The sequence below is a fragment of the Canis lupus genome, chromosome 10, assembly GCF_003254725.2.
Source record: "Canis lupus dingo isolate Sandy chromosome 10, ASM325472v2, whole genome shotgun sequence".
NCBI lineage: Eukaryota > Metazoa > Chordata > Mammalia > Carnivora > Canidae > Canis > Canis lupus.
This window is the reverse complement of record NC_064252.1, coordinates 30,924,169-30,951,574: the sequence shown is the minus strand read 5'-3', so window position 1 is coordinate 30,951,574 and position 27,406 is coordinate 30,924,169. Positions and strand designations below refer to the sequence as shown.

At 43.8% G+C, this 27,406-nt stretch overlaps 1 protein-coding gene across 1 annotated transcript in view; it reads right to left on the bottom strand.

Moving 5' to 3' along the window:
• LARGE1 (LARGE xylosyl- and glucuronyltransferase 1) overlaps window positions 1–27,406 on the bottom strand; it is a 478,727-nt gene that overhangs the window by 213,612 nt on the left and 237,709 nt on the right. The window contains 1 exon segment of the mRNA XM_049115330.1: window positions 11,892–12,063. Within this exon segment, the coding sequence (XP_048971287.1) occupies window positions 11,892–12,063 (172 nt within the window).

Below are 27,406 nucleotides of genomic sequence, written 5' to 3'. Positions count from 1 at the left end.
TAGTGGATAGAAACCAGGGACGCTGCTAAACATCCTACAATGTACAGGACCAGACCCCATCCCATAACAAAGAATGATCCAGCTCCAAATGTCAATAGCACCAAGCTGGAGAAACCCTGCACTGAGGCAATGAATCTCAAATCACTGGTGATGTCCAGGCCGCTGTGCAGGACATAAGTGGGCCTTGAATCTGTGCGATCTGAAAAGACCCTACAGGTAATTCTGATACCAGAAGTGGGCCTCCATCCCAGAACAAGCCTTCATGATGATTCAAAGAGCTTCTGCCTTTGGTCAAGACACTTACAGTGCAAATAAGAAAAAAAAAAATGGCTTCCATTCTGAGCACAGAGTTCTAAAGATGGGCTTTGTTTTTGTCTCTATACATCCATTCCACAGGTATTTGCCTCTTGCTTCCGCTCATTACCTATTGTGTACCTGTCTCTCACTGTCACTCTAAGTCCCTGGTACCTTTTATTTGATCCTGTTCCCTCACCTGCCCTTCCCCTAGAATGACCAAGGAGAGCCCTATCCTCTCTACACATCCGCAACGGCTACATTCATAATCATAATCTCTTTGCCTTAAGGCAGCCGATTTCAGCGAAACAACAGAAGAGCAACCTAAATAATTCACATTAGTGGCAGATAACCCTAAAATGCTCCCAGAAGTTTATGTTTTTGTTTTTTTTTTTTTCAAGGAAGCATGAGTTAGTCACACGAATTTCTAATGGCCTGAGCACTAGAAAGCACAGCTTGTAACATGTCTGGTACCAAGTAGATGCCCAGTAAATATTTACTGACTATCTGAAAGATCAAGAAAAGACTTCCAGGCAGAGCAGCTTCCTGTAATTCTTGGTTTAATGCTAAGCTTTTCACTATCTCTTTCTGCAATTTTCAGTCTAAAATGTTTCTGTTCCATGACTCGATGACATCCCCATCCTCCATGCCCACAACATAACGATTTCCAGAAAACATGTAGTCACACTCCACAATGGAAGGGCCCATCAGGGGATGGTAACTATTCCTCGTGAGACACTAGGAAGGTGTTTACTAAAAATAGCAATGGCACAAATATCCCAGGACCCTGTGGTCATACAATAACATAATCAGAGAGTGGCCTTCTATGACCCCCAAATCCTTCTCTTTTAGTGATTCTAATCAACCTCCCAATTCAGCCCACTCTCTCCAGTCTACAGCCCTCCCTACCCTCCATCCTTCCTGTACCACTCCAAGATAAAAGGAAAAGCTAGTAAAATAATACTGATAAAAATAACACCACATTTTCTGGATTCTAGGAGGCCACTGATTGTAGGATATATCAAAATATTTTCGAGGAGAAAAAGACCATCAGGAGAATTACTTTTGTAACTCACATCCCAATTTCTGAAACAGTAAAACGTGAAAAAAGCCTACATCGAAGAACTGAGATAATGTAACGAATACCTGCAAAGCACTCGGTGAATTACGTATTTTGCCTCCAAACTATTATTCCTATTGAGATTGAGCAATGGAAGTGCCGCCTGGTTGGGAGAGCTGGCCTCAAACCCAGGTCCTGGGACCCTCGAGCTCCATAGCCTGTGCTCTGCAGGTGGGACAAAATCCAGACTCTTCCTCCAGGACCCTCGCCCAGGATCAGGTGGCGTGTCTTACTTATGCTGGGACTGATACCAACACTGCTCCCTCTAATACCAAGATCCCCCTGATCCTGAATCGTAGGTATGTAAACAGCGGGCTCCCTGTAAGGACAACAAAAGGACTCTACAGCAGCAGCATAAGTAAGTCTACTATACACTCAGTGCTGCTCTGTGTCAGGTACTGAGCCAACTTGTATGTGGACCAGGTCACATTAGCTGCACAGTGATACCCTCGGAGCACTGGCATCTCCATTTTACAGGCAGGAAATATTTGAGATGGTACCAAGGCCATAAAGACGGTAGGAGGATGGAGGATGGTGCTCCCCAAAGGAGAGGCCCTGGATCTCTATGTTCCACCCCGGGAGTGGACACTTGAGTTGGGTATGGACAAAGGGAAGAAATACTTCATAGTCACTTCCAGAAGTCTGTCTTTCCTTCTCTTCTATGGGAGCCTCCAAGCATCCTCCAGCTCACTCTGCAAAGAGCCTGGATCCCTGTGCATTTACGAAAGCCACATGATCGACAGAGGTCCCGTCTGCCTAGTTGGGGGGTTCCTGAGGAGGCAGCAGTGTGGCTATTCTGCTCCAGCCAACCCTGGCACAGCCAGCCCGAGAATGCACAGCCACATGAGGCAGCAGGTGACCTCAGCGGCTGGGTGTGTGTTGCACCATCAGGGAGCTCCGGGATCTTCCTTGGATCAATTCTGCTCTGTGCTCCCTCTGCTGCTCTTCCTCACTGTCCAGGGCTTGCCATCCAACCGCACCTCGCCCTGCTTCAGTGCTTGCAGATAGCTCACTAGCCTTCTATGAGGGACAGCAAATCCCGCCACTCCCCCTTCAGGATCAGGACCACGGGATTAGCACCTCCAAACCTTACACTAGGACATATCGGGAAGTTCAGAAAAGGAAACTGTAATAACCTGGTGAGAATACTATTTTAAAAAGAAAACACTTTAAGATACCTCCAGCCCAGTCCTTTGCTGTAAGATCCAGACATGCTCAGCCATTTTCGCACAATCAACATTGATCACCCAGTGCTATCCACTCAACTTCCCCAGGTCATCCTGAATCCATGTCCTTGGCTTGTCCCAAGGGCACTATCCTACTACAGGCTACAGCAATGTCTTGCTTGGACTGGAGCAGTAGCCAACCCACACATATTGACACAACTTACTTCCAAGGTATTGTTTCCTGCCTCAGCTTTTGAACACTGCAGCCAAAGGGTTATTTTCAAATCTGAGAATCTGAGCATACTTTTTCTACCTAAAACTCTTAAGCCATTTTTTTATTTTTTTATTTTTTGAGAGACGGTGCATACAAACAAGCTAGTGGCAGTGGTAGGGGGTGGTTTAGAGAGGGAGAGAGAGAATCCCAAGTAGGCTCCATACTCAGCTGATGTGGGGCTTGATCTTACAATCCTGAGCTGAAATCAAGAGTTAGCTGCTTAACTGAATGAGCCACCCAGGCGCCCCTCTAAGCCATCTTTTAACTACCTGTGGAGACAACCCAGGACTACCCTTCATACTTTTCTTATTTCCGCTACCCACCCACAAATCACCTAGAATCATATACTTTATGGTTTGCTTCTTTATGTGACAAATATTTACTGAGCTCCTGTTATGTTACAGGCACTGTTCTGGATGTTGGAAACGTTTCCAGGAACAAGACAGACAAAGACTGTCGATGACATCAGCAGGAAAGACTCACGATGACCAGGTAAAGCCAGGCGCGTCCAGGTACCTGGGTCTTTGCAGCTTAGTGGGTAGGGTGGAGCAGAAGTCTGGATAAATACTCGCAAACCAGACTAGAAGGTGATGGGTGTTGTAAAGACCATGAAAAGAGCAAGGTGGGAGCAAGAGGCTGGATCTCAGGTTGCAGGATGGAAGGGAACTATCAGGGGGAAGCTCGCTGAGAAGCCAAGATCTGAGCCAAGACTCGCAGGGAGCAGCAAGACACAGCATCGGGAAACAAGCAGTCCTCGCAGAGGGCCATCTGAGCAAAGGACCAGAGGCAGGAGCCCACCCAGTCTGTTTGAGGAGATTTAGTGTGTCTTTCAATGCTTGTCTGCACCATCCTCTCGGGGACTTCAGGCCTCTGCCTGTGGCCTCCCTGGGGGAATACATGGAGGCTACTATCACCATGCCTCTTGCCTCCAGAACCTTCCTGACCAGGCCTGCTTTCCCTGAAACATGATGCTACCTCACCCTGAATTTTCCCTTTCAAGGTACTTTTCACGCTTTTATGTAACCGTGTGTTCAGCTGGACCTAGAATCTAGTGGTCAACAGCGTGGGCTTGGGGGCCAGCGTGGCTTCAGTCCAGGCTCTGTAGAAAAGTTGCTGTATCTCGGCAAGATACTTACAGACTTTTATGAGGGCTCAGTAAGAGCCCAGTGCCTGACATGTAAAAACCACTTAATAGAAATTAGCAACCGAGATAGCAGGCCTGGGTCTGCCTTATTTATGATTTGATCACCCAGGCCTGTGGCAGGTCTAGGGACTCCAAACATAGAATCAATGAAATGAATGCATGTGGAAAGCACAGCGATGACGGGGGAGGGGCAGGGAGGCAGGGACTTCTGTTCCCCTCACTCTCAGGAGCTGCTGATTGAGGAACAAGAAGAAAACAAAGATGCAGATGGTAAGGGGAATTATCACCGAGTAAGTGGTGTGCAAGGCAGACTCATTTCCCCACTTAACTACCAAAATAAAACCTATGCAGGGCGGTGATGGCTGTGTCATTCCCCCACGTTCATGGAACAACAAAAAAGAGGCTCAGAGAGGTGAAAGGATTTTTCTAATATAGTGAAAGAAAGCAGATCCCTTTCAAAGTTAATGGGGAAAAAAAAATCATTAAAACACCTTTGCCAGTTTTGCCAGGAACAGAATTCTGTTTTGGTGTTCTCCCAGTGGTGAGCATCTCGGCTTGTCTAATGGACAAGAACATCTATCTTGTCCATGAACATCTAAGGAGAGAAACAAAGAGCTAGTTCCTGGACTGTGAGCGGAAGGCAGCACGGACAACAGACCCAAAGTGTACGAGGAGGACATGATGTAAAAGGCCGTCAAATTTCCCAAGTGGAAAATCAGCTAGGAATTAGAAAAGTACCGATGATGAGGAAGGAACGTGCTGAATAGGAGTGCAGAACATGTGAAACCACCACAGAGATGAAAAGACATGCATGCCCCAGCCCCTGAGTGGAGCCCTAACACAAAACACAACATACCCGCCCCCCCCCACCTCACTGGGTTCCAGTAGAATCCCAGGGCCATCTGCACTAACAGCATCACCTACACAGACGCTGTCACTATAAAGCACTTGATCTACAACTTTGTATCTTTCAAAATCTCTGCTTTTCTTCCCAGGAGGCAAAACAGCCTCTGCAGGAAGGTGAAAGCAGATGTGAGGTGAGGGGGACTTTCTCCAGAGCAGGCCTGGCCAAGGAGGACCGGCTTTATTCTGGACCCTACGGGCCACAGCCACAAGACCATGAGGGGTGGTGGTCCTGAGAGGCCAGCTTTGATCCTCTGTAAGCCAGCTAAAGCGGGAGGGGGGTGTGGAGCTTCACTTGGAGGTCCGTGAAGCGGGGGAAGGAGAAGGATCGAAAGTCAAAGGGAAAGGAGCAAATGGGATAAGATAGGATAAGCTAACGTGAACACAGGAAAGAGGAGGAAGGAAAAGGAAAAAAATAAAAAGGAAAAAGTAACAAGGAAGGACAAGGGTGTACTGGCACCAGGATCACCTCCCCAAACCCACACCCTTGTGGATGTTGCCCCTGTTTTCTTTCTACAGTTAAGGGCTGGTGGTAGAGATGGTCAGTGAGCATCCCGAGATTATCCCTCTGGTAAGAGATGAGCGGGGACTGGAAACTTTTCGTCTTCTGCTGACAGAGGGAGGGAAGGAAGATGGAAGGGAGGAAGGGGGAGGGAAAAGAGGGGGAAGGATGGAGAGGAGGGAGGGGGAAAGGGGGGATGAGGAAGAAGGGGAGAGAAGTGTGGAGAGAGGAGGAGGAGGGGAAGGAGGGAGGATGGCAGAGGAGAAGGGAAGAAGAAGAGCAGCCTTGACAAGAAGAGAAATTGACGGGATGAGCACTGGGTGTTATTCTGTATGTTGGCAAATTGAACACCAATAAAAAATAAATTTATTATTAAAAAATAAAAATAAAAAAAAGAGAAATAGAGACATGACCCAGAGAAATGTTAAAAGTGACTAAAAACTCCTTCAAGGCAAGTGATTATAATCACAAAAGTTCTACAAATGTCTTCTCAATAGTAATACTTTCAAGGTTTTTCATATTCAGCTTTTCTGTGTTATTTCCCACTCAGAGCCACCCCAGCCCCGATGGCTTTGTGGACAAAGCTGCAAGGTAATGCAGCAGACACAGCTGAACAACACCTACAGTTACCCCATACCCTCTGGTCAAAGTCCTTAGAGAACAATGCACATCATCTTATGCACTCCTCAACAAAGACCCATGCACTGGTCCTGGTCCACTGAGGCCCAGGGAAGTCAGGTAACCCGCCCATGGTCACAGAGTGACCCCAATTCTGCTGCCCTTCCAATGACCATGAGGAGTACATGAACAGAGATCCTGGGGCTCACAGCTACCTTAGAGATAATGTTCTGGGATGTCAGCAGATGGGCCAGAAGTCTGGAAACCAAAATTTTATTTCTCAGAGCCTGGGGAAACCACACTTCTCTAAGGCCCTGATTTTGCCTCCACACTGCTCTTCTCTGAAAGTCTGCATCGCCTTGGGCCTGCCCTCTACACCCAGCTTCATGCGGTCACCTAGACTGCTCTCAACTATTTAACTTAGAGGTCTCTCCACAGAGACTCTGAGCTCCACCATCTGCTCTTCTAGGAGTGTAGGTACACGGTTACGGGTATTGGATTCAGAGTCGGGTCATCAGAGTTCAAATCTCAGCCATACAATTTAAGAGCTGAGGTGCTGGGCATGCTATTTTGCCTCCCTAAGCTTGAGCTCCCAGATCTTTAAAATGGAAACATTAACAATGATTACTTCATGGGAGTCTTGTAAGGATTAAATGAGTTTCACCATAAAGTGCTTAACAGAGTGGCTGGCACAGAGTAAGTGCTCAAAAATGTTAGCTGTAATTAGTCCACAGTGAGTCTATTAGTTCCTAAAAAAATACCCACAGGTGTGACATATGTGCCCATACTGTGGCACCATGGGGTTGAGCAGGGTAATGCCCACCTGTGCCTGACACTCCTACCAGACCTGTTTTGAGGCCAGAGCTTTACATTATGGCAATATACTCTTCCCAAAGGGAAGGCATTTCTTCTCCAGAATAAAAATAGTATGTTGAACATGGCGTTCTTCTAAAAGCTTCAAGTTATGGGGGTATATTTATTATATATGCTTTCATAAAAGCCCCTTCATACTGCAAAAATCAGATATCATTTCCAAATTTTTGTGCAGTAAACCTATGGCACTCGGGTGGTGGACGACTCGCGATCAGTGGCCACAGCCCAACTAAGGTGCGCCACCCTCCCAGGTCCATACCCCCCCAGCCCCACGCCATCAGGGAGCCGGAGAGGCGGGAGGCAGAGCGCAGACTCCACAGCCAGATGGTCCAGGGCTCAGCTCTGCTGCGAATAGCTCTTTGAGCAGGAAAAGTTATTTAGCCTCTCCTGGGTCCAGTTTATTCTGTTTTTCAAATGTATAAAGCTTCTAGCTCAGTGCCTGAAACAGAAGACGTACTTAGGAAATAGTACTTTCCCTTTGCTTTCCAAATACTCATTTATCTGCCTCCTCCTCACCGTCTCCATGTGGATGTCCAATTAGACATTTCAGATTTAAAGGGTCCCAAATGCAAATCCTCTTTATGCCGTTGTGGCGCGGTCTGCCGAGACAGCTCGGGCATCCTGCCCTCTGCTCTCTCACCCGCACATCCAACCAGCAAAACATCCTGACGCCTCCACCTCCAAAACGTATCCCTACTATGACAACGTCTTCACTTGCACTGCTCCACTTGGCCCGTGGCTGCCCCATCTCTGAAGTGTTCCCCCTGCTTCCTTCCACTTGTTCTCAAATAGTAGTCAGGATGACTCATTAAAAACATCAAACAGGTCACATCACTCCTGCTCAAAGCTGCACAATGGCTGTCCCTTCGCACTGAAGGAAAAGGCACAATCCTCCCTCTGCCTGACAAAGGAGGCCTCCCTGGGGTCAGACGGATCTGACCCACCAGCCCCTGGCTGTCCCGGGCTCATACCATCCTATTGCTCAAACAGGTCAGGCCACATGGCTCCCAAAACTTCACGTTTGCTGTTCCTTATGCCTAGGACACTGTTTCACTTTCCTGCAGGCACCTGGCATGCTATTCTCTCAACTTCTTCAGGTTTCTGTTTAAATGTCACTTTTTTTTTTCTTTGAGAGAGAGAGCACATAAGTATGATTGAGGGTGGGGGACAGAGGGAGAGAGTCTTAAGTAAACTCCATGCTGAGCACAGAGCCTGATGCAGGGCTTGATTTCATGATCCTGAGTCAAAATCAAGAGTCAGATGCTCAACTGACTGAGCCATCGAGGCATCCCAAATGTCACCTTTTTTGTAAGAGCTTCCATTATGACCGTATTTGAATATTAAAACAATGCGTGTGCACAAAGACAGAGGCAATCCTCATCTGCTCTCAGCAATTTCCTCTGGAGCAAGCTCTAGTCACCATCCAATATATTATGTATTTTACTTGTTTATTGTCAGTCTTCTCTCCACTTAAATATACACTTGCCAGGGGAGGGGCTAGGTTTCTCTTATTCTTGCAACATTCCCAATAGTTGGGAAACAATTTGGCAACTATTAAAAGCTCAGTTATGTGACTGACTGGGTGGCTCCTCATTCTAGCCATCCATGGCACATCCAATTCTTTTTGCTGAGAAGCAGTGGCTCTGAAAATCCTCCAGCAGTCGCAGCTGGTGTTAAGGGTGCAGACTGCTGCTGCAGGGAGGGAGGAACCTGCCATTTAGGTGAAGTCAAGGCTCAGAGGGCATGTGGACATCCCCAAGAGGCACACAAAGCTGCCCGTGGCAGAGGTGGAGGATGAGTCTAAGCCTTTACTAAAAGGCTTCTTACTAGAGTCTCCACATAATGGATTTAGATGAGGGAAATCTCACAGCGCCATTAAGGAGTCAAGCATATGTGATCTGAACACAAAAGCCCCAGATAACTCGCTGTTGTAAAACAGAGAAAAATGAACAAGGCCAAACTGCATTAGTGTCACTCAAAATGTTTACGGTGAAGGATGCCAACTGTAATTGCCTTTAAGAGAGGAGAACTCTCCCTTTTGGATCAGAACTTTTTATCTGCGCCAAGGGGCTTTCTTCCTGTTCCATGACCTGGCTTCTATTTTTTCCAGTTTAGAAAAAACTAATTACAAAAAAAAAAACAAAACCCAAAAAACAAAAACACAAAAAAAACAACCTCCTCCAAAAGAGTACCATATGGAGAAGAGGAGAGCTTACTTATTTTCCTTTCATCTCCGTATTTTCCCAGAAAAGTTAGAGTGGGCATGGGAAAACCTCAGATGTTTTTATACTCCTTTGCTGGTGATAGATAAAAATATAAGGCAGCCTGCCTTGTTTGTGAGCGCCTTGAAGGCAGGTGCTGTGTTCTCGACAGTTTTAGGTAACAGCAGCATCTAATATATTCTTCTGCACAGCAGGGACCTAACAAGTGCTAGAAATAAACCAATAAAAGAATAAACATAAAATGCAGCTCATTAACTCAGTTGCTTCCATTCAAGTGCCCCATCTCTGTCCTGACCTTGGCCCATATACTCTGCTCTGCCCCAGGATCCCAATCCTTGGGCGGCTCCCTTTCCACAGATGATATTGGGGAATTTAACACCACGATTATACTGATGTTGTTACTGGCTTCAGAACCCTACCAGCACTATGGCAGGTCCTGGCTGGCACAGAATAAATGGGATTTCCTAGCTACAATGCAACAATTAGTGACCACCTGTTTCAGTGATTTTGCTAAGTTAGACTTTCTCCAGGGAGACTTGTAGCTTTAAATGCAAATTGCAGGTTGAGTTTCTGGGCAAACAGACTCTGATATGGGAGTCAGCATGCAGGAGGTTAATTTAGGGAGCTATCTTAGGAAGGGTATCTGGAAAGGGAAGGTAAGAGGACTGGGCAGGGGGAGAAATCCAGCTGTGAGGGGGGTTCTCCAGGGAGTGTTACAGCAGACCCTGCAAGATTCCACATTCCCCAGGATGGGGGGTATGGCCCCGGGCATGTGACTTCACCTGTGGCCTACTCCAAGGGACTAATAGTTGATTGCCATCTGCAAGTGGCACTCCCAGCAGCTGCAGTAAAAGTCCTTTATTCCTAAAGGGGAATGTGGGCATTAACTGCCCACAACCACTTCTCTCAAGCAAGTCAGAGCATGATGACCACCTCCTCTGTGATGCCCTACCAGCTGCCTTCTCCGATCCCCTCCAGGAGAAGTGGTAACTTTCATTCTTGCTCATCTCTTTATTTCCAGAGTCCAGCATATCAGTGACAGCCAGTAGAGATGCAATAAATGTCTGCTGAATAAACACATCACCGAATACATGAGCATGAAAATGGGAGTATCACAGAATTATTTTTTAAAAAACTGTTCCCCAAGGTTGCCTGGATGGCTCAAGTTAGTTGAGCATCTGACTCCTGACTTCAGCTCAGGTCATGATCTCAGGGTCATGAGATTGAGGCCCACATCAGGCTCTGTGCTGGGCAGGGAGTCTGCCTGGGATTCTCCAGCTCTCTCTGCCCCTCCTCCTTCATTAAAAAAAAAAGAAAAAAAGAAAAAAACCAAAAACCTATTCCCAAGGAGTTCATTAAATGTAGTCAGAAAAACAAGCAGAAATAATAGAGGAACTTGACAAGAGATGTACACGGAAGTTGACAGATATGTGCATTCTGGTCTGAACTCTGGAAAGAACTCTAACTCTGCATGCCTTCAGCTGCAGTTTCTTTGTGAATTGAAAGGACAGACTCCAACGCTCTATGAAGACACAGAGCTGAGACACCAACTCAGTCTCAAAAGTTTTGCTAAATGATGTCTTTCTTGGTGTCATTATTGACATGGGTAAGGAAAGTTTAAATTTTGATCCTGACAAAGGAAAGAGTCCGAGGGTCAGGGTATCTCCCCCATGATAGGCTGAGGACTTTTTTCAATTAACCTGGAGCTAAGAGATTCCCCCTCCATCCTCCCACTGTTCCACCCTGGCCAAAGAAGCAGGCAGAGACTTGAGTAGGTAAGGAATTTACTCTTCTATCCATGAATGGAAACAGAAACCAACTGGAATATCTTGTAATTTATGAAAATGTGGTGATTTTAAATAACTGAGTAGCATTTCACCTTCATAGGATAAGGAGCTACAGAGAAGCAGCAGGAGAGATTTTAAACAGAGCCAGAATGAGATTTTTAAAGAGAAAACTAAGAAATAAAAAAAAAAATCTTACTCCCAAATTTATCTCTCACTGCATTTGTTTAATATAGAGAAGAATTTGTAAGGACGCAATTTTAAGGAAGACATCTGGAGGGGGGGTTAAAATAAAAGCCCAAGATTTGTGCTAACTTGTTACTTCTCCCATGTATCCGTGCCAGAGTCAAGTACACCTACCAGGCTCACAATTGCTCACCACATCATCTTATACACCCTGAGGCAGTGACAAGAGCTACAATAATGGCTAAGAAGAAACTAACCAGACAAGAAGGAATGTCTTATGAAGTGAAACTTATATACCTCCTTAAAAAAATTATAAGCCAAAATATTAATGAAAGCAAAAGCCCTAAGAACAACAACAACAACAACAACAAAAAGGCCCTAAGTACATCTCCCAACACCATAATCAATACCCATCTCCACGCCTTCAAAGGCCTTCTCAACAATCAAAGCATCATTTGATTAAAACACAAAACAAAACTGATAAATGCAGGTAAGTCAACACTCAATTATCTGCACACAAAATATACATATTTGACATTCATCTCTTATAAACCATCCTAAATTGGGTTCTTCCTGTGAACACAGACTACCTCTTCATTTACTAAAGAAACGCAGACAAATTCCAGTTTGATACGAATGTGTTTCAAATACCAGTAGGGTTGATACTTAACTACATTTCTACCTCCTGTCCATTTCATTAGCATGAACTCATTAAGCGTGGGCCTCACATTTAACAAAAAATACAATTACTCTTCTTGGCCTGATGACACCTTCAAAGATACCAGGAGAAATGGACTATGATTACCTTTGAACTTGTGAAACACGGCCCACAGCTCTGCAATGTCGGTCGCAAAGGTGATATCCGTGTCAAGGACAATGACCCTCTCCAGGTTGGCAGGAAGAGTCTTGGTCAGGACAAGCTTCATCAGACCATAAATGCCAGAGTAGTGTTTGTTGGGGATCCAAGATACTTCAGACTACACCAGGCATGGAAGAGAAGGAGTAGAAAAAAGGGGGAAAAAATAAAGAATCATTACATTCACTTTTTGCATAAGCATTATTAAACATTATAAATAGTGTCTGGTACATAAAAAGTATTCAATAAAAATTTGCTCAGTAAATAAATATTTTCTTCAAGATTTATGTAAATTTATAGTTTGGCATGTGAAGTTTATTGGAAGAAAATGCATCTGAATCAAGAGGGAGCAAAAGCAATATTTATGAAATAACTATTATTTGCAAATGCTAGGCTCAGATTTTTTTAAATAAAATTTTTATTATAGAAATGATATACGCTTGTCAGAGAAATTAAAAATATGTTATAAAAATAAAAGTATAAAAATTGGATCACGATTTTTTTTTGCAATGAAAACAGTACCTAACTATTCCTAGGTAGATCTATTTCTTGAAATCACATTCTGTTTGTCATTAAAGATTGCTATCTTAGTGGTGTTGTTAAAGCTTACGCTTATCTATTTTTTTTTTTTTTTGAGCTGCAATTGGGCCAATTAGCATTGCTCCATTCTCCTGGTTCTCAAGCACACCAGACAGACCTGGTCCTGAGCTATGCAACACTCTTCACTAGGGAGCAAAAGACACAGCCACAGACGGTAATGAACAGCCAACAGAAAGCCACCACTGAAATCCTCATACGATGTAACAGGACTACCAAGGTCCCACACATGGGTAGATCTGTCAGAGAGCCACACATCTCAGTATCACCTGGTAAGCAAGACAAGGTTGAAAATCATATAGAATACAAGCATGCTGAAAGCTCTCAAAGGTACAGGACATATATGAAAGTAATGATGGATAGGGACCCAACCTAGCTACCATGGGAAGCCTCCACGAAAGCCAAACCACACTTATTCCCAAAAAGTTACCACTGATAATGGAACTCTTCAGTGGAAAATGTGGTCACCCTATTGAGAGTCCAAAAAACATTCACCCCTTTTGTCCTTATAATTCCATTCTGAGGTCACTGTTCTAAAAAAAAAAAAATCACATTCCAAAATGAGAAACCAGTTTTATTCCTAAAGATGTGCATCACCATGGTATAAAAAGAAATAGAAATAATCCAAATGCCCCAAAACTGGACAGTTAATTAAAACGTGCTTTTTAAAAATCCGATAACATACTACTTAATGGCTATGAGCCATGTAGATTAAGATGTACTAAAAAAAAAAAAAACAAAACCTTTCATGTGATGCTAAAAGAAAAAAGGCAAGTTTTAAAATTACTTTTGCTTAATAATCATTATGTATAATCAAATAACACGAAAGCATATCTACCCAAATTTATGCAGAAAGAAGACCAGAAGCATGTATCAAATTACTAATAATGGTCATTCTGGAATGATGGGTCCCTCTCTGAATAGATATATATGTGTACACACCCCACACCACACAGATATTTCAGCACACTTTTCAACTTTTCAAAATGAGCAACTATTATCATTATAAAGAAAAAACTAAGAATACTTAGCCTTCTTTTTAAACATACCAACATTGGTGATGGTGGGAAAACAGGAACACAGAAGCTGCCTTGGGGAGAGTTATGACAAAGGACCCTTGTGGTAACTAAAACGATCCACCCCATCCCTCAAACCCACTTTGTGTTCTGCATTTATCTTCAGCTTATTTGAAAATAAAATGTCAGCTACTCCTTATCCTCAGTTTTACAATGGTCCTTTCAATACATGTGCAATTTTAACCAGGAAAAAAAAAAAAAGAAAAAACATAAATTGATGGATATAACTGGTCACCACATGTCAGTTTTGGGAAAAGAATCCCCGACACCATGTTCCCGGGCAGCATGGAAAAGGGAAAGCAGAACCAAAGCCAAAATCTGAACCCCAGCCCCATACAAGGCAATGGTCTCTCTAAGCCTCAGTTCCTTTCCCTGTAAAATGGAGATGATACTTATATCACATGGCTCATGTAAAACTCAAAGGAGATGGAAGGATTCGAAGGTTTGGTGCACAAAGGACCCTCAGCACACAGAGGCTCCCAGCCTTCCTCCTGATTCCCCCTGAGCTTGTCAAGCATTTAGATGGCCATGCCTCTCTGACCTCATTATACTGAAGGGGGGCAGGGCTCTGGGGTACAACACAGCTTTAAACTTCAGATTCTGGAGTCAGGCACCACATGGAGTCAGATTCTCGTGTCACTTAATTGGCACATCACCTTGAACAAGTGGGTTCGGCCTCTCTGAGAGTCTGTCATTTACAAAAGGCAGTTGATTCTACCGCTTGCAGCACTGTATCAGTCAGGGTGTGGGTGGAAGCGGCACACTCAGACTGGGTAATCTGAGGGAAATGGGGTGACAGAAGAACGATTTACTGAAGTGTATGCATAATTTAGGGCCAGCAGCAAGGAAACATGTGGCACCTGTGAAGACGGAGAGTAAGGGGCTATTCTCACCCAAGGCCAGAAGGGCTGCTGCCAGCTGCTGCTGGAATCTGGAGACAGTGGCCATACGAATGAGCCACCAGGCAGGAACGGTGAACTTTGGTAGAGGGTCAAGGCCAACTTGTAGCAATCTCACAGGATGGAGTATGGAGAGGCATCTCGCTTAGCCTCTCTCCCCTCCTAACCCACCCATCTCCCTCTAGGGCGCCCCCTGTGCAAACCCAAATGGAAGCCGATGGAAAGTGATCTCAGAGCCATGGCCCTGTGAAGTGGCCTCATGGGGCACAGAGTAGGGCAGAGAAGGCCCAGAGAGCACTGGGAAGGGCAAACCGAACACAACCAGCACAGTCACTCAACTAAACGAGTGATGGCAAGACCACAGCTCAATGCCTTCTACTGAACAGGTGCAAAATGCTATTATGAGAAGGTGGTGGGTGGGCAAAAATGGAAGCATGGACAGGTAGACTGGGTTGGTGTGCAAATGGAAGGATGGACAGGCGGGTAGATGGACAAGTGATACAGGAAAATAAGTGATTTGTCTACAATCCCTCAGTGAGGCATGCAAAGCTCCATTTAGAACCTGCCGAGGGAAGGTCTGCCTCCCTTTGGAGTTAGCATCCTAACTAGCCATCAGCTTAGATCTGAGGGCCGGGGGCTCCTCGCCTAAGAGCCTCCAGTGGGCTTTAAAAAAAAACTTCCCTCATGAAAGCTCCAGCCTTTGGAACTCAGCTCTGCATCTTCTCTCCCCTGAGAATTGGCCTGAACTGAAGCTTGGCAATCACGGGTCCACACTGCAGAGCTGTGCTATTTAATCAGACCTTTGATTAACTTATTCATCTATTTTGGTTACCATCAAAGCAGGAGAGCTTGGTGAAGACTGAACACCAGAGCGTTGGGTTGAGCCATCTAATTAGATTGCCCTGACTCTAGGCTTTATTTTTAACACACATGTGAGGCACTCAGATGCATCACAGAACAGTAGGACGACAGGAATAAATTAATCTCAACACGAGCCCAGGCTGGAATGTCGCCCCAAGTCCCCGACTTAATACATAATCAATTAAGTCAGAGTGTTCAATTAGAGGTAAAGGAAGCATTTGAATGAGTTTGTATTCAGAGAGAAAACCCCAGAAAGAAAACTGAGGAATCTAGGGGGGCAGGTAAAGAACGTGTGGTAAGAAGCAGATACATTTATTATAAATGGCTCTCTCAGAAGTACAATATAATACGCCCCCCACCCCTGCCTTAGTCTAATCCTGCTCTTCTTTCAAGTCTCGGCTTAGAAAGCACCCCCCCAGTCGTCACCTCCCCAGGGCCTCAGGCTGGGCAAGGGCTCCTGGAGCAAGCTGCTTCCCTTCCTCTAGCACAGCACGCTCTCATGCTGTGTCTAATTTTCCATGTCTCTCGCCAGCTCTGGGCTGGAACTCCCTGAAGCAGGGACGATGTCATTTTTGCTGTGGTAACAACACAGTCATTACTCAAAAAATGTTTGATGAACGTGCATGACTGCAGAGTTGGCCAGGCCTGGGTTTAAATCCTACCTTTGACGTTTCCTGCAACCAGCAGCAGAAACATCCATAACTACTGAAGTCCAGGGTCCAGACAGTGCAATGGAAGAAGCATGGCTTGTTCCGCCCCAAAGCCCGGGCTTTAACACCACCAGTTCCATCATTTTACCTCTGTGAGGCTTTGTTTTCTCATCTGCAAAATGGGGGCTTGGAACACTCATTCTGCAATACTGCTGGGAGAATGACAAAGCATCCAGCCTGAGGGTGGACACCAAGCTGGCCTCTGCAAAGGCCATTCCTCTTCTCCTGGTGATAGTCTGTCAGCACTGTGGATGTGTAGATGATTCAAGATGTTGGACTTGATAAAAGCAGGAAATGATGCTATCTTTGATAGTAAAGGGGAAGTCAGGAGTGAAGATGGTTTTGTCAGAGGAAAATAAGTCTCTCATCATCTTTCCCTAGGATCCTTATATAGATTATTTTTAAAAAAGATTTCTATTTATTTGAGAGCAAGAGACACATACACACACCGAGAGAGGAGGGGCAGATGGAGAGGGCAACCAAACTCGGCACTGAGCATGGAGCTGGACTGGGAACTCAATCTTATTAACAAGACCATGACCTGAGCCTAAATCAAGAGGTAGATGCTCAACCGACTGAGCCACACAGCTGCCCTAGCTTTTTTTTTTTTTTTTTTTTTTTTTAAAGATTTACCTATTTATTTTAGAGAAAGAGAGAGCACGCACCACCCAGGTGGGATAGAAGGAAAAGGGGAGAAAGAGAGTCTTAAGCCGACTCCCCACTGAGTTTGAAGCCCTATGCGGGGCCTGATCTTAAGACCCTGAGGTCACAACCTGAGCCAAAACCAAGAATTGGTCGCTTAACCAACTGCAGCACCCCAGTGCCCTTCCTACCTAGATTATTAACAAAATCACAAACTAAGATGTTGGAAATTTAAGCCTCCTCCGGTAGATCTCCAAATTGGACCGTATACCTTTGATTTTAGGAGGAAAACCCTACTAAAACAAAACAAAACAAAACAAAACAAAACAAAACAAAACAAAACCGTTTTCACCAAAGTGGATGGATGTGGTCACCCATGCAACCTTTGGGACAGTGTCTTGGTGCAACTCTTACTGGTACCAAATCCCATTTCTACCCTGTAATAAACTCCAGTCCAATCAGGAACATTAAGCCATGGGGTCAACAGAAAGAAGACCATCCTGAGAGGCACACTGCAGAAACCTGGAGGGTTTAACCCCAGAGCATCCTATAAGATGACAACACCTGGCAGAGCAATAACCTAGTATGTTCTTCTTCAAGATGAACACACCAAAGGGTTTATGTAATTAAAACAATAATAAAAATGAAAGTTAGGTTTCTTTTAATGGACAATTATCCTTGCAATGGTTGTTAATAATTCTAAGCAGGATGTTCGGGCAGCCCTGGTGGCTCAGTGGTTTAGCGCCGCCTACAGCCCGGGGCATGATCCTGGAGACCCGGGATCGAGTCCCACGTCGGGCTCCCTGCATGGAGCCTGCTTCTCCCTCTGCCTGTGTCGCTGCCTCTCTCTCTCTCTCCTCTCTGTGTATTCTCATGAATAAATAAATAAAAATCTTTAAAAAAAAAAAAAAGGATGTTCTAAGATTTAATTAGCAAAAATGCAATCGTGCTCAAAAATCCTACGTAATGCACTTACATAAAGGAGCGTAAGCAATCCCAGGTTTTCAGGGTTTCTTTGCAGAGTAGGGAGTGGGTGATGCTCTCAAGCGAAAATTCACCTTCCCCAAACTGCCAGTTCCTCAGCCGACAGACCCCAAGGGGAGTTTCTATGAAGTGCTGCAAGTGATTTTAGGGTTCATCTGATGCTGGGTGGTCCACAGAGAAGTTACTCAGAAAACAGGACCAGGGTAGTAACCTGGGGATGGAAGCACAGGGTGTGAAGGAAAGTGATGTCTCAATGCGATTGATGCCAAGTTGCCGACCTTTGATAGACAAGAGAAAGACCGGAAGAAGGGCTGGTTTTATCAAGGAATGGTGCACATTTCTTCTTGAAGATGTTGGCTTTCAGGAGGCACTGGGATGCCCCATTAATGGGAACAGTAGAAAATATCATCTAGCTTTTCCTGAGTGCTTCCTGGGTGTCAGGCAATGCCTTCTGAGCATTCTGCTTACCATTTTAGCTACCTTTCCTGCACCTGCCCCACCCTGCCCCGAGTCTACAGGTCAGGTATTACTACCACAGCGCATGAAGTCTGGGGAATGAGGACCCAAGCTTTTCCTTCTTCTCTCAGTCCCCAGTCGGAGACATTCTACTTTGAAATGATGAGAGTGTCTCTCTCTCCTCCCTTCCCACTGCCCCTGGGCCCAGGTGTGCTCTTCACTCCTCTGGGTTCCTGTATTGTCATGACTGAGCCTGTCTCCAACCAAACCTTCATTCACCAAGGAGCAGTTTTTCATGGCAATTAGATATGAGGGCTCTGGAGTTGGGTATTCCTGGTTTCTCGGTCTTTCTGAACCTGAATTTTCTCATCTGTATAATAGGGATGATAGTAGCATATCCTGCTCTCTTCCTAGGGAGTTGTTTGTTGTATTTATAGTCTGTAAGCTTTCCTCCATCATCCTGGAAATATTTATTGCTCAAAATAGACTTCTCACCCACATCAACATTTTCCTGTGGATTACAAATCACCTTGACACATTTTTAAAAATTAAAAAAAGAAGTCATCCTAGCTGCAGAATGTTCGAAAAGTCATTTGCCTTTCATGTTGTTTCGGAGTGGTCGTCTTGGCAACCAACCTGTATGTTCAGAACATAATTGTTGAGAAAGGAGGGTGAGGAGCTCGGATGGGGCGGGGACTCTGGGAGATGCCATGGAGGAGGACCATGGAACAAGACTCGGGCGTCTGACTGGCCAGGCTCTAAATCTGGCTCCACCACCTCAAGACTGGCAAGCTCATCTCTCTAAGCCTCCACCTTGTCACCCACAAAATAGAGAAAATGATACATATCATACAAGGTTTGGAAAAGTATTAAGTGAGGCAGGAGAACTAAGGTGCCTGGCATAGTGTCTGCCTCATGGGAAGGGCTCAATTTCTAAAATCCAAGCTTTTAAACTGATTAACAGCGTGCACTCTGGAGTGTGACTGCCTGGGTTTGTATCCCAGCTCTATCATTCACTAGCTAGGTCACTTTGGGCAAGTAATTCAACTTGAATGTACCTCCCTTCTCTCATCTGTAAAATGGGCATCTCTACAGTGCATACTCCATAGGACTATGAGATTTCTGGTGCTATATAGAAGTACTAGCTATTTGTTATTCATTGTTTATATTAAAGATATTTAAAGCAACAGGAAAGATGAGATTCTTATCTATAAGACAGAGTCCTCTGCATTTGCATTACCCTTGCCAGCAACAAAACAAAAACCCCCCAAAATACACTTTTGGTCAGTTGGGATCATTTAAATAAGCATTTCTAGAACACTTAATGTGGGCCAGGTACCAAGAAGAGGCTAGGGACCAGAGTCCATGATGAATAAAACATAGCTGATGCTCTCGAAGTCTATGGTTTACCAGATATTCATTATCCAATCCTGCATAATAAGCTACTTCAAAACACAGCAGCTTAAAACAGCAATACTTATTTATTATCTCACAGTTTCAGTGTCAGGGATTTGGGAGCACATAAGCTAGATGGTTCTAGCTCAGGATTTCTCATGATGTCAAAGTCAAGATGTCAGTTGAAGCTGCAGACATCTGATGGTTGGGATTGGCTTCTAAAATGGCTCATGTATATACACATGGCAGTTGATGCTGGCTCCCCAGAGGAAGCCTCAGCTCCTTGCCACACGGCAAACCTGGGACAGCTGCTTGAATGTCTTTACAACAGGGGAGCTGGCTTCTCCTACAGTGAGTGATCAAGAGTGAGCAAGAGGGCAGCTCGGGTGGCTCAGAGGTTTAGTGCTGCTTTCAGCCCAGGGCGTGATCTTGGAGACCCGGGATTGAATCCCACGTCAGCCTCCCTGCAGGTAGTCTGCTTCTCCCTCTGCCTGTGTCTCTCATAAATAAATGGATAAAATCTCTAAAGAAAAAAAAAAAAAAGAGTGTGCAAGAGAGAAACTAGGGTGTTTTTTATGGCTTGGCCTCAGAAATGACACTGTATCATTTCTGTAATGTCTTCTTGGTTATACAGATCAGCCCTATGCAACATGGTTAGGTACCAGGCGAGGGTGAGAATACTAGTGAACAGGGATTATTGGGGGACACTTTGGAAACTAGTTACCACATTTGTAATTCTAGAATGGTATAAACTGGATTAAGATGTATTCTGAGTGGATGTATAATAGCTGTCTAGTAGAAGTACAATTAAAGAGGAGAGGAGGGAGAGTAACCAGTTAGAGATGTTTGTTAGAGATGAGCTTTAAATTTGGTCTTAGAAAATGAATTGAAAATTGAGTTTCTCTCAGTTACACTGAGAGAAAAGCAGGATAGGAGAGAGATTATCATCAGTGAAGGCACACAGATATAAACAACTGTGTGTGTTTATGTGTGCACGTGCATGCAATAGTCTGATAAGACTAAGGTAAAGCCTGGGATTGGAAGTGATAGAGAAGAACATGGAGAGGCAGGAAAGCGTCAAGTGTTGGAGCATACTGTATACCATGCCAACGAGCACTGTACAATGTCCTAAATGGTGGGAAGAAAGAAAAAGGTTTTCACTAGCAAAGAGACAGAAGAACCTCGACTACATGTTTAGAATATACTCTAGCAACCTATGGAAAGAAAGACAAACAGAATACAGTTCAGGGGCATCAGAGCCTTGGAGGATGCCTACAGAAAATGCAGATTCCCAGACACCTGGGTGGCTCAGTGTGATAAGCATCTGACTCTTGATTTCAACTCAGGTCATGATCTCAGGGTCATGAGATCGAGCACCGTGTGGGGCTCCTTGCTCAGCTTGAGATTCTCTCTCCATCTTCCTCTGGTCTTCACCCCATTCACATTCTCTAAATGAATGAATGAATGAATAAATAAGGGAAGGGGAGAAAATGTAGATTCCCAGGATCCACACCCAGAAGTGAGGATTCATCAGGCCTGGGGTGGGGCCCAGAAATCTGCGGTGTTTTTTTGTTTTTTTGTTTTGTTTTGGCAATCCAAGAAATACTCTTTTTTAAAAATTGTATTTATTTATTCATAGACACAGAGAAAGAGGGGCAGAGACACAGAGGGAGAAGCAGGCTCTATGCAGGGAGCCGATGTGGGACTCGATCCCGGGTCTCCAGGATCACAACCCAGGCTGCAGGCGGCGCCAAACCGCTGCACCACTGGGGCTGCCCAAGAAATAGACTCTTTTTTTTTTAATTTTTTAATTTTTATTTATTTATGATAGTCACACACACACAGAGAGAGAGAGAGAGAGAGAGAGAGAGAGAGGCAGAGACACAGGCAGAGGGAGAAGCAGGCTCCATGCACCGGGAGCCCGACGTGGGACTCGATCCTGGGTCTCCAGGATCGCGCCCTGGGCCAAAGGCAGGCGCGAAACCGCTGCACCACCCAGGGATCCCAAGAAATAGACTCTTAACTATAGAGAACAAACCAATGGTTACCAGAGGGGAGGCAGGTGGGGGGTTGGGTGAAACAGGTAATGGGGGAATAAGGAGTGCACTTTTCGAGATGAGCACTGGATGCTGTACAGAAGTGCTGAATCACTATATTGTACACCTAACGTTACACTTTATGTTTACTAACTGGAGTTTAAATAAAAACATTTTAAAAATTAAAAAAACAAACACACACCTGTACTCTTAACCAGAGCCTCATGAGATCCTAAAGCAGCTGTCCCCAGACTATACCCTAGGGCATCCTAAGCAGACACAGTAAACACTTATTTCTCAAGGTCTTGTTGGTTGAATCATTTAGAGTGGATTACCAACCAGCTCACTGTTGGGTAGAAACAAGACATAAAATAGTCCAAAACTTAAGTGTACCACCTGAACTTGATGCAGTTGGATGTATAAGGAGAGAAGAACTTTCTCAAAGATTAATATGAGAAAGGGTTGAGGGAAGATCAGGAGTTTTTTAGATAACCCTACACCTCACAGGCAGTTTAGACTAAAGCCACAAAGGTTTCCTGGGTGTCCTTTTTTAAACTTAGAAATCCTATTTCCATAAAAACCACACTTGGTCGGCTAGAGTGAAATTCTAAGGAACCGGTATCAACAGGAGAGCTGAGTTATATATTTCACATCTTCCCACAATGGAAACTTGGAAGGAAACCTTGTAAGAGCCCCCAGGCTGGTCTTTTCAGGTGACAGCGTTCTACACTAAGCATCAGTAAATATTATTCACAGGTTACAACTCCAGCCTAAAATAAGTTAACTGGCTTCCACCTGAAATGCTCATTATTCACAAATCTACTGAGAAACCACCTTCCATAAACATAATTAATTCTGGAGTAATGACAAAGGTAGAATGAATCATGAGGAATGCGATCATGGATCTATAAACACATTCCTTCTCATATCAGCAACAAAACTCCTCCCTCTCACGCCCGGCAAGAAGCATTCTGTATTTAGCTTTGTGAAGCTTGGGGGGATTGGTCACCAGAGCATTTACGGATTGCCTGAACATCCCTCAGTACTTTACGTTATGAAATGAAGCATTTCAAAGCACTGGGAGTTCTGATTTGTGAACTGGACTGTTACAGTGGTTTAATTTCCTGAAATATAGCTGCCTTCTTAACTAATAGATTTTTCAATGCACTGAGGAGAAAATTGCATTAGCTCCTGCGTAGCCTGGACTTAATATTTTTAGAAGCTGCAATTCTTCTTATTATAGTGCACAGTATGTATTTATGTATGTATACTTAGCACAATTTCTGACACACAGAAGGCACTCAGTGAATAGTTTTGAAAAAGTAAAACAATACAAGTACACAAGCTATGCTTACTGAGAACCATTCCTGGGGATGGGGATATAGTGGTGAACCTGCTGTGATCATGGATCATTCATTCATCCTTTCAAACACCAGAGGACTGCTTTAAGAGACAACAATTATTTCAAAAGGCATTATTACAGCACTCAGAATAGTGGTTTATGTTAATAGGGGCTGGAAGTGATAGAGGGACTGAATAAGAAAGGGATAGTTTTGTTGATACTATTCTAGTTCTAAGTTAGATAGTGTGGTGTTTTCATCAGTGTCTGTCATAACCAATTTATCTGCAGTCTTCATATGTGTCTATGTGCCTGTATGTACAGAAATCCATCACAGGTGATCTAGAACATGACCTAGAGAGAACACAGGATTTGGGAGTTAGAGAGAGACCAGGCTTAACCAGCTAAAACCACCCCCCATCCTCTCTCAACTCCTGCTCCAAGTGTTAGAATGGAGATAATCATTTTGCTAGTAAAGGCAAGGGAGGGGGGAAAAGCCCTCTTATTTGTTTCCCTGTTATTATAAATTTATTCTTCAGCATGCATTCTTAACAAGGCAAAATTGCTTCTTGTGAGGCCAAAAAAAAAAAAAATCTTGGATATTACCATGATTTGTTATTAAAATCTCATGGAGGGGAAGGGCGCAATTAGGAAAAAAAAAAAGTACCTAAATAGGCTCCTGGGGAGAGGGTGATGATAAAATTTTTTAATAGTTGAGAAACTATGCTCTACAGGATTATATGACACTAAGCTAGGCGCAAAACAGAGAAGTGTACAAAACAACACAAATAAACTCAATACCTGAATCCCGATATTAGCATCAGCTAAGTCTAGAGGTTCTTCATAAATTTACTCAGCTGGCAGTTCAATCACAAAACATTACAACTATCTGTTCCCAAGTTCATCTAGAGATTTTAGGGGAACACTTGCCCATGATCCCCCCTCTCTCATTCCTACCACTTCCTTCTGTCAGGAACCTTCCAAAAGGCAGCCTCAGAGGCTGCAATTAATGAGGCACCATGCTGCTCTGCATTAATGAGGTGCTTTTCATTTTCAGAGGACTTTGTAATCCTTTGGAGGTGAAGCTCTTGCCTGTGAAGCTCTCTGGTCTCAGCCTCAGAGATGAACCCCTCAGGTCAGTTGAACTCTAAACACACAGGAAGGTAACCTTGAGCAGGTAAAGTGGGTTAAGGAGGGTGAACCAGAGGTGCCACTTAATTAATTTTCAGTTGGCTTAAAGACTGTTTTCTCTCACACAACATGGAAGGTGAAACTCTCCTGGTAAAGTGGAGACCCAAAGGAAAGCCTTATCATGACAGAATTTCTCTTGGCTGACAACCGAAATGACCCTTGTTTACTGGTCATCCAAAGGAAAGATGGTATCTTTACTCAGCTCTTGTAATACATCTAAAAACATTAACCAAGAGTCTTACTGTAATTTAAAATATTTTTATCTTGACCATGAATCCTCAGACTGTTATATTGACATTCACCCCTGTAACAGGCCCTTACTATTTATATGAAGGGTTGTCAAGGAAACCAGGTGTTGAGGATAGCTGTCTAACTTGTCTAGATTTAGAATTTATCATACACGAGAGTGCAGAAGGCAAATGAATGTCAACCTTAGAAAGTACTACAGAAGATGGTATGTGGCACAAGATAATTCCATTTAAGCCTGTACTTTCCATTTGGGGATTTGATTACTGATCAAAGGAATTCCTAATGCTCTAAATCCCCCTTAAAAAAAAAAATCACCTAATTCTGAAAGTGACTCATTTATCTAAACATTCATTGTGTGTGCCAAACTCTATACTAGACACTAAGGAAAGAGCAGTGAATGTGGAATGTTCCTATTTCTTAGGAGATCACAGATAAAAAGGAAAGAGCATTATTATATCTATGATGATAATAATATGGTATTTGTTGAATGCTCACTATGTAACAGACATGATAAGCAATTTATGAATATCTTTCTCTCACAATAACCCTAAAAAACAGACATCAAGGAAATCACACAATCTTCAAGAATTACAGGAGCTAGGACTAAAAATCAGATTTGACTCATTCCAAAAATCTTAATCATTTTGGAAACTGACTCAAATGAGATATTCAAATGATCATCAGGCAGTGAAAGCTATAAATGAAATCTCTCTAGAATTCTTGGGGATAGAGCAGTCGATTGCACCTGGAAATAGAAAGTACAGTTAGAAAAGGAAAAGGTGATTAGGAAACGGAGCTTGTACTTTTAGTGCAAAAGAACATTCCAACGCAGTCCCAGTCAATGCAACCTGTGAGAGTCACATACCTTCCCAGTACAGATGTCTCCCAGACATCTACAAGACTGCAAGTGACCAGATAAGATGCTATGAAGAAAACTGTTAACACCAAAACAGAACAGAAAGTGAAGATTAAAAAGTAGATCCAAAAAGAGCGTTACAATGATTTTTTTAAAAGACTTTGAGAGAGAGAGAGAGAGCAGAGTGAGAGACATAGACAAAGAGCAGGAGAGAGGGTGGAGGGGCACAGGAAGTAGGAGGCTCCCCAGCCCAATGTGGGGCTCTATCCCAGGACTCCAGGATCACGACCTGAGCCAAAGGCAGATGTTTAACTGACTGAACCACCCAGGTGTCCCAAGAGTGTTACAGTGATTTCTTAATTTCTGTTCCTTAGCACCTAAGGAGAATGCCAGAGAAAATCTCAGCCTCTGATGCTCATGCTTTATATGAATGATGTTATTGAGGGCCCAGAGCAAAAGCCAACTTCACTAGGACACTGATGAAAACCAGCTGGAGGCAAGGTCCGACACTGGGCTGCACCAGAGAATCACCTGATCCCACTATACTGGGTCTGCCCTGGAAAAGCCAGTGGTGAGGCCTGGCACTAATGCTGGTTCTGGTTTGATCAAGATCACAAGTGATGTTAATGGGCAATTGAGGGTAGGACCTTGTCATGGCTTTTTGGGTAATGTGTTGTGTTAGTAAAGTCTACTAAATGATCCTTAGGTGCAACCAAGCCTGAGATATACAGCAGTTGGGGAAATGAACCAACCAATCAATTCTAACTCCTAGCTGGGAAATCAAGACCCAAATTAATGACAGCATAAGCTCCATAACTTTGGTTCTGCTTTGTTGTTTGCACAGACACTGTTCCTATACGGAGTATTTTTGTTGTATGTCTCTTTTAATTCCCCTTGGTGTGGGAATATTTAAGCATTCTTGACCTGGAAGCAACACAGAATACAGAAATGAACACTACTCAGAGTTTGAAAACACACATTGGGAGGTGGGTCAATTCTATTCTCTCTTAGATTGTGCACCTGAAAAATAGAGACAAAGCCGTTCACTTGGTCTGAGACTGAAAACCAGAGATGATGTCTGTGGACGCACCAAGCAGGCCACCTGACAGAATCTGCATTCACAGCTGCTGGTTAATTCTGAATCTGGAAGTAAGGAATATTTCATGACGTGACAAGGAGAATAAAGGCCTGATCACAGTGAGCAAGCTTGAAACGCTAGTGCCTTACCACATCTGCCACCATCGGTGATTTCCTCTCGCTTCTTTATAATGGCTGGTTTTGGAGGGTAGGCCTTATGTATTATGTATATGTAATGTAAAGGCAACAAGCACACTCTAGGACACAGTGTACGTTAGGTAATAACAGCATATTAATAATAATAGGGGATGAGAAAGGGGAGTTTTAGCAGCGCTATTATGCCTATGAATAAGATGTTGATCACTGCTTGCTATTTTCTCTTCAAACATATTATTTAGCCAGTAGTGAGCAGATTTAAAACCCACTGGGGTTCTTGAATTGAGCCTGGCTGAGTGGTTAAATCCAATGAAAATATCCTAGTTAGATGAGTTTTTAGCCAAGGGAGTTGAGTCTATAAAGGGATATTTAACAGGTCAGTTTGTGAAGATGATGTCCATCTTTCAAAAATGATAATGGGAATGATGAGGATAATGCATGCACAGCATTTTCTAGTTTACAATGCACTTTCAGATGATTTCATTTGATTCTGGAAATAACTGTGAATTAAGCAAGAATTCACATCCCCACTTTACATAACAGGAAACTGAGACTTTAAAACACCACTGTCCAAAGTTACAAAGCCAGTAAATGGTAGTAGGGTTGAAACTTACCTCTTTAGACCTTCGGGAAGATGCTCCCCATGTCATGCTTTGACTTTAGCAAGGTAAGCAGATGGAATTGACAGACCAAAGTATTGTCCATTGTGCTCAGCAAGAAAACTCAGTTTGACACCTCTGGGCACTTCCGCCTACCCCCAAAATCAAATTGGTGACATGGTGCATGTACCAAGGGATGAAAACATAAAAAGTTCCAAGTACTCTTTGTGTAGAAATAACTCTGGCTTGCTTCCCATGTTTCAGTTAGCGAAGAAAGAGAATCTGGCCCCTTCTGTGTCCCAAACAAGGTAAAGTGATGATATCACCATGGGGTCCACAGA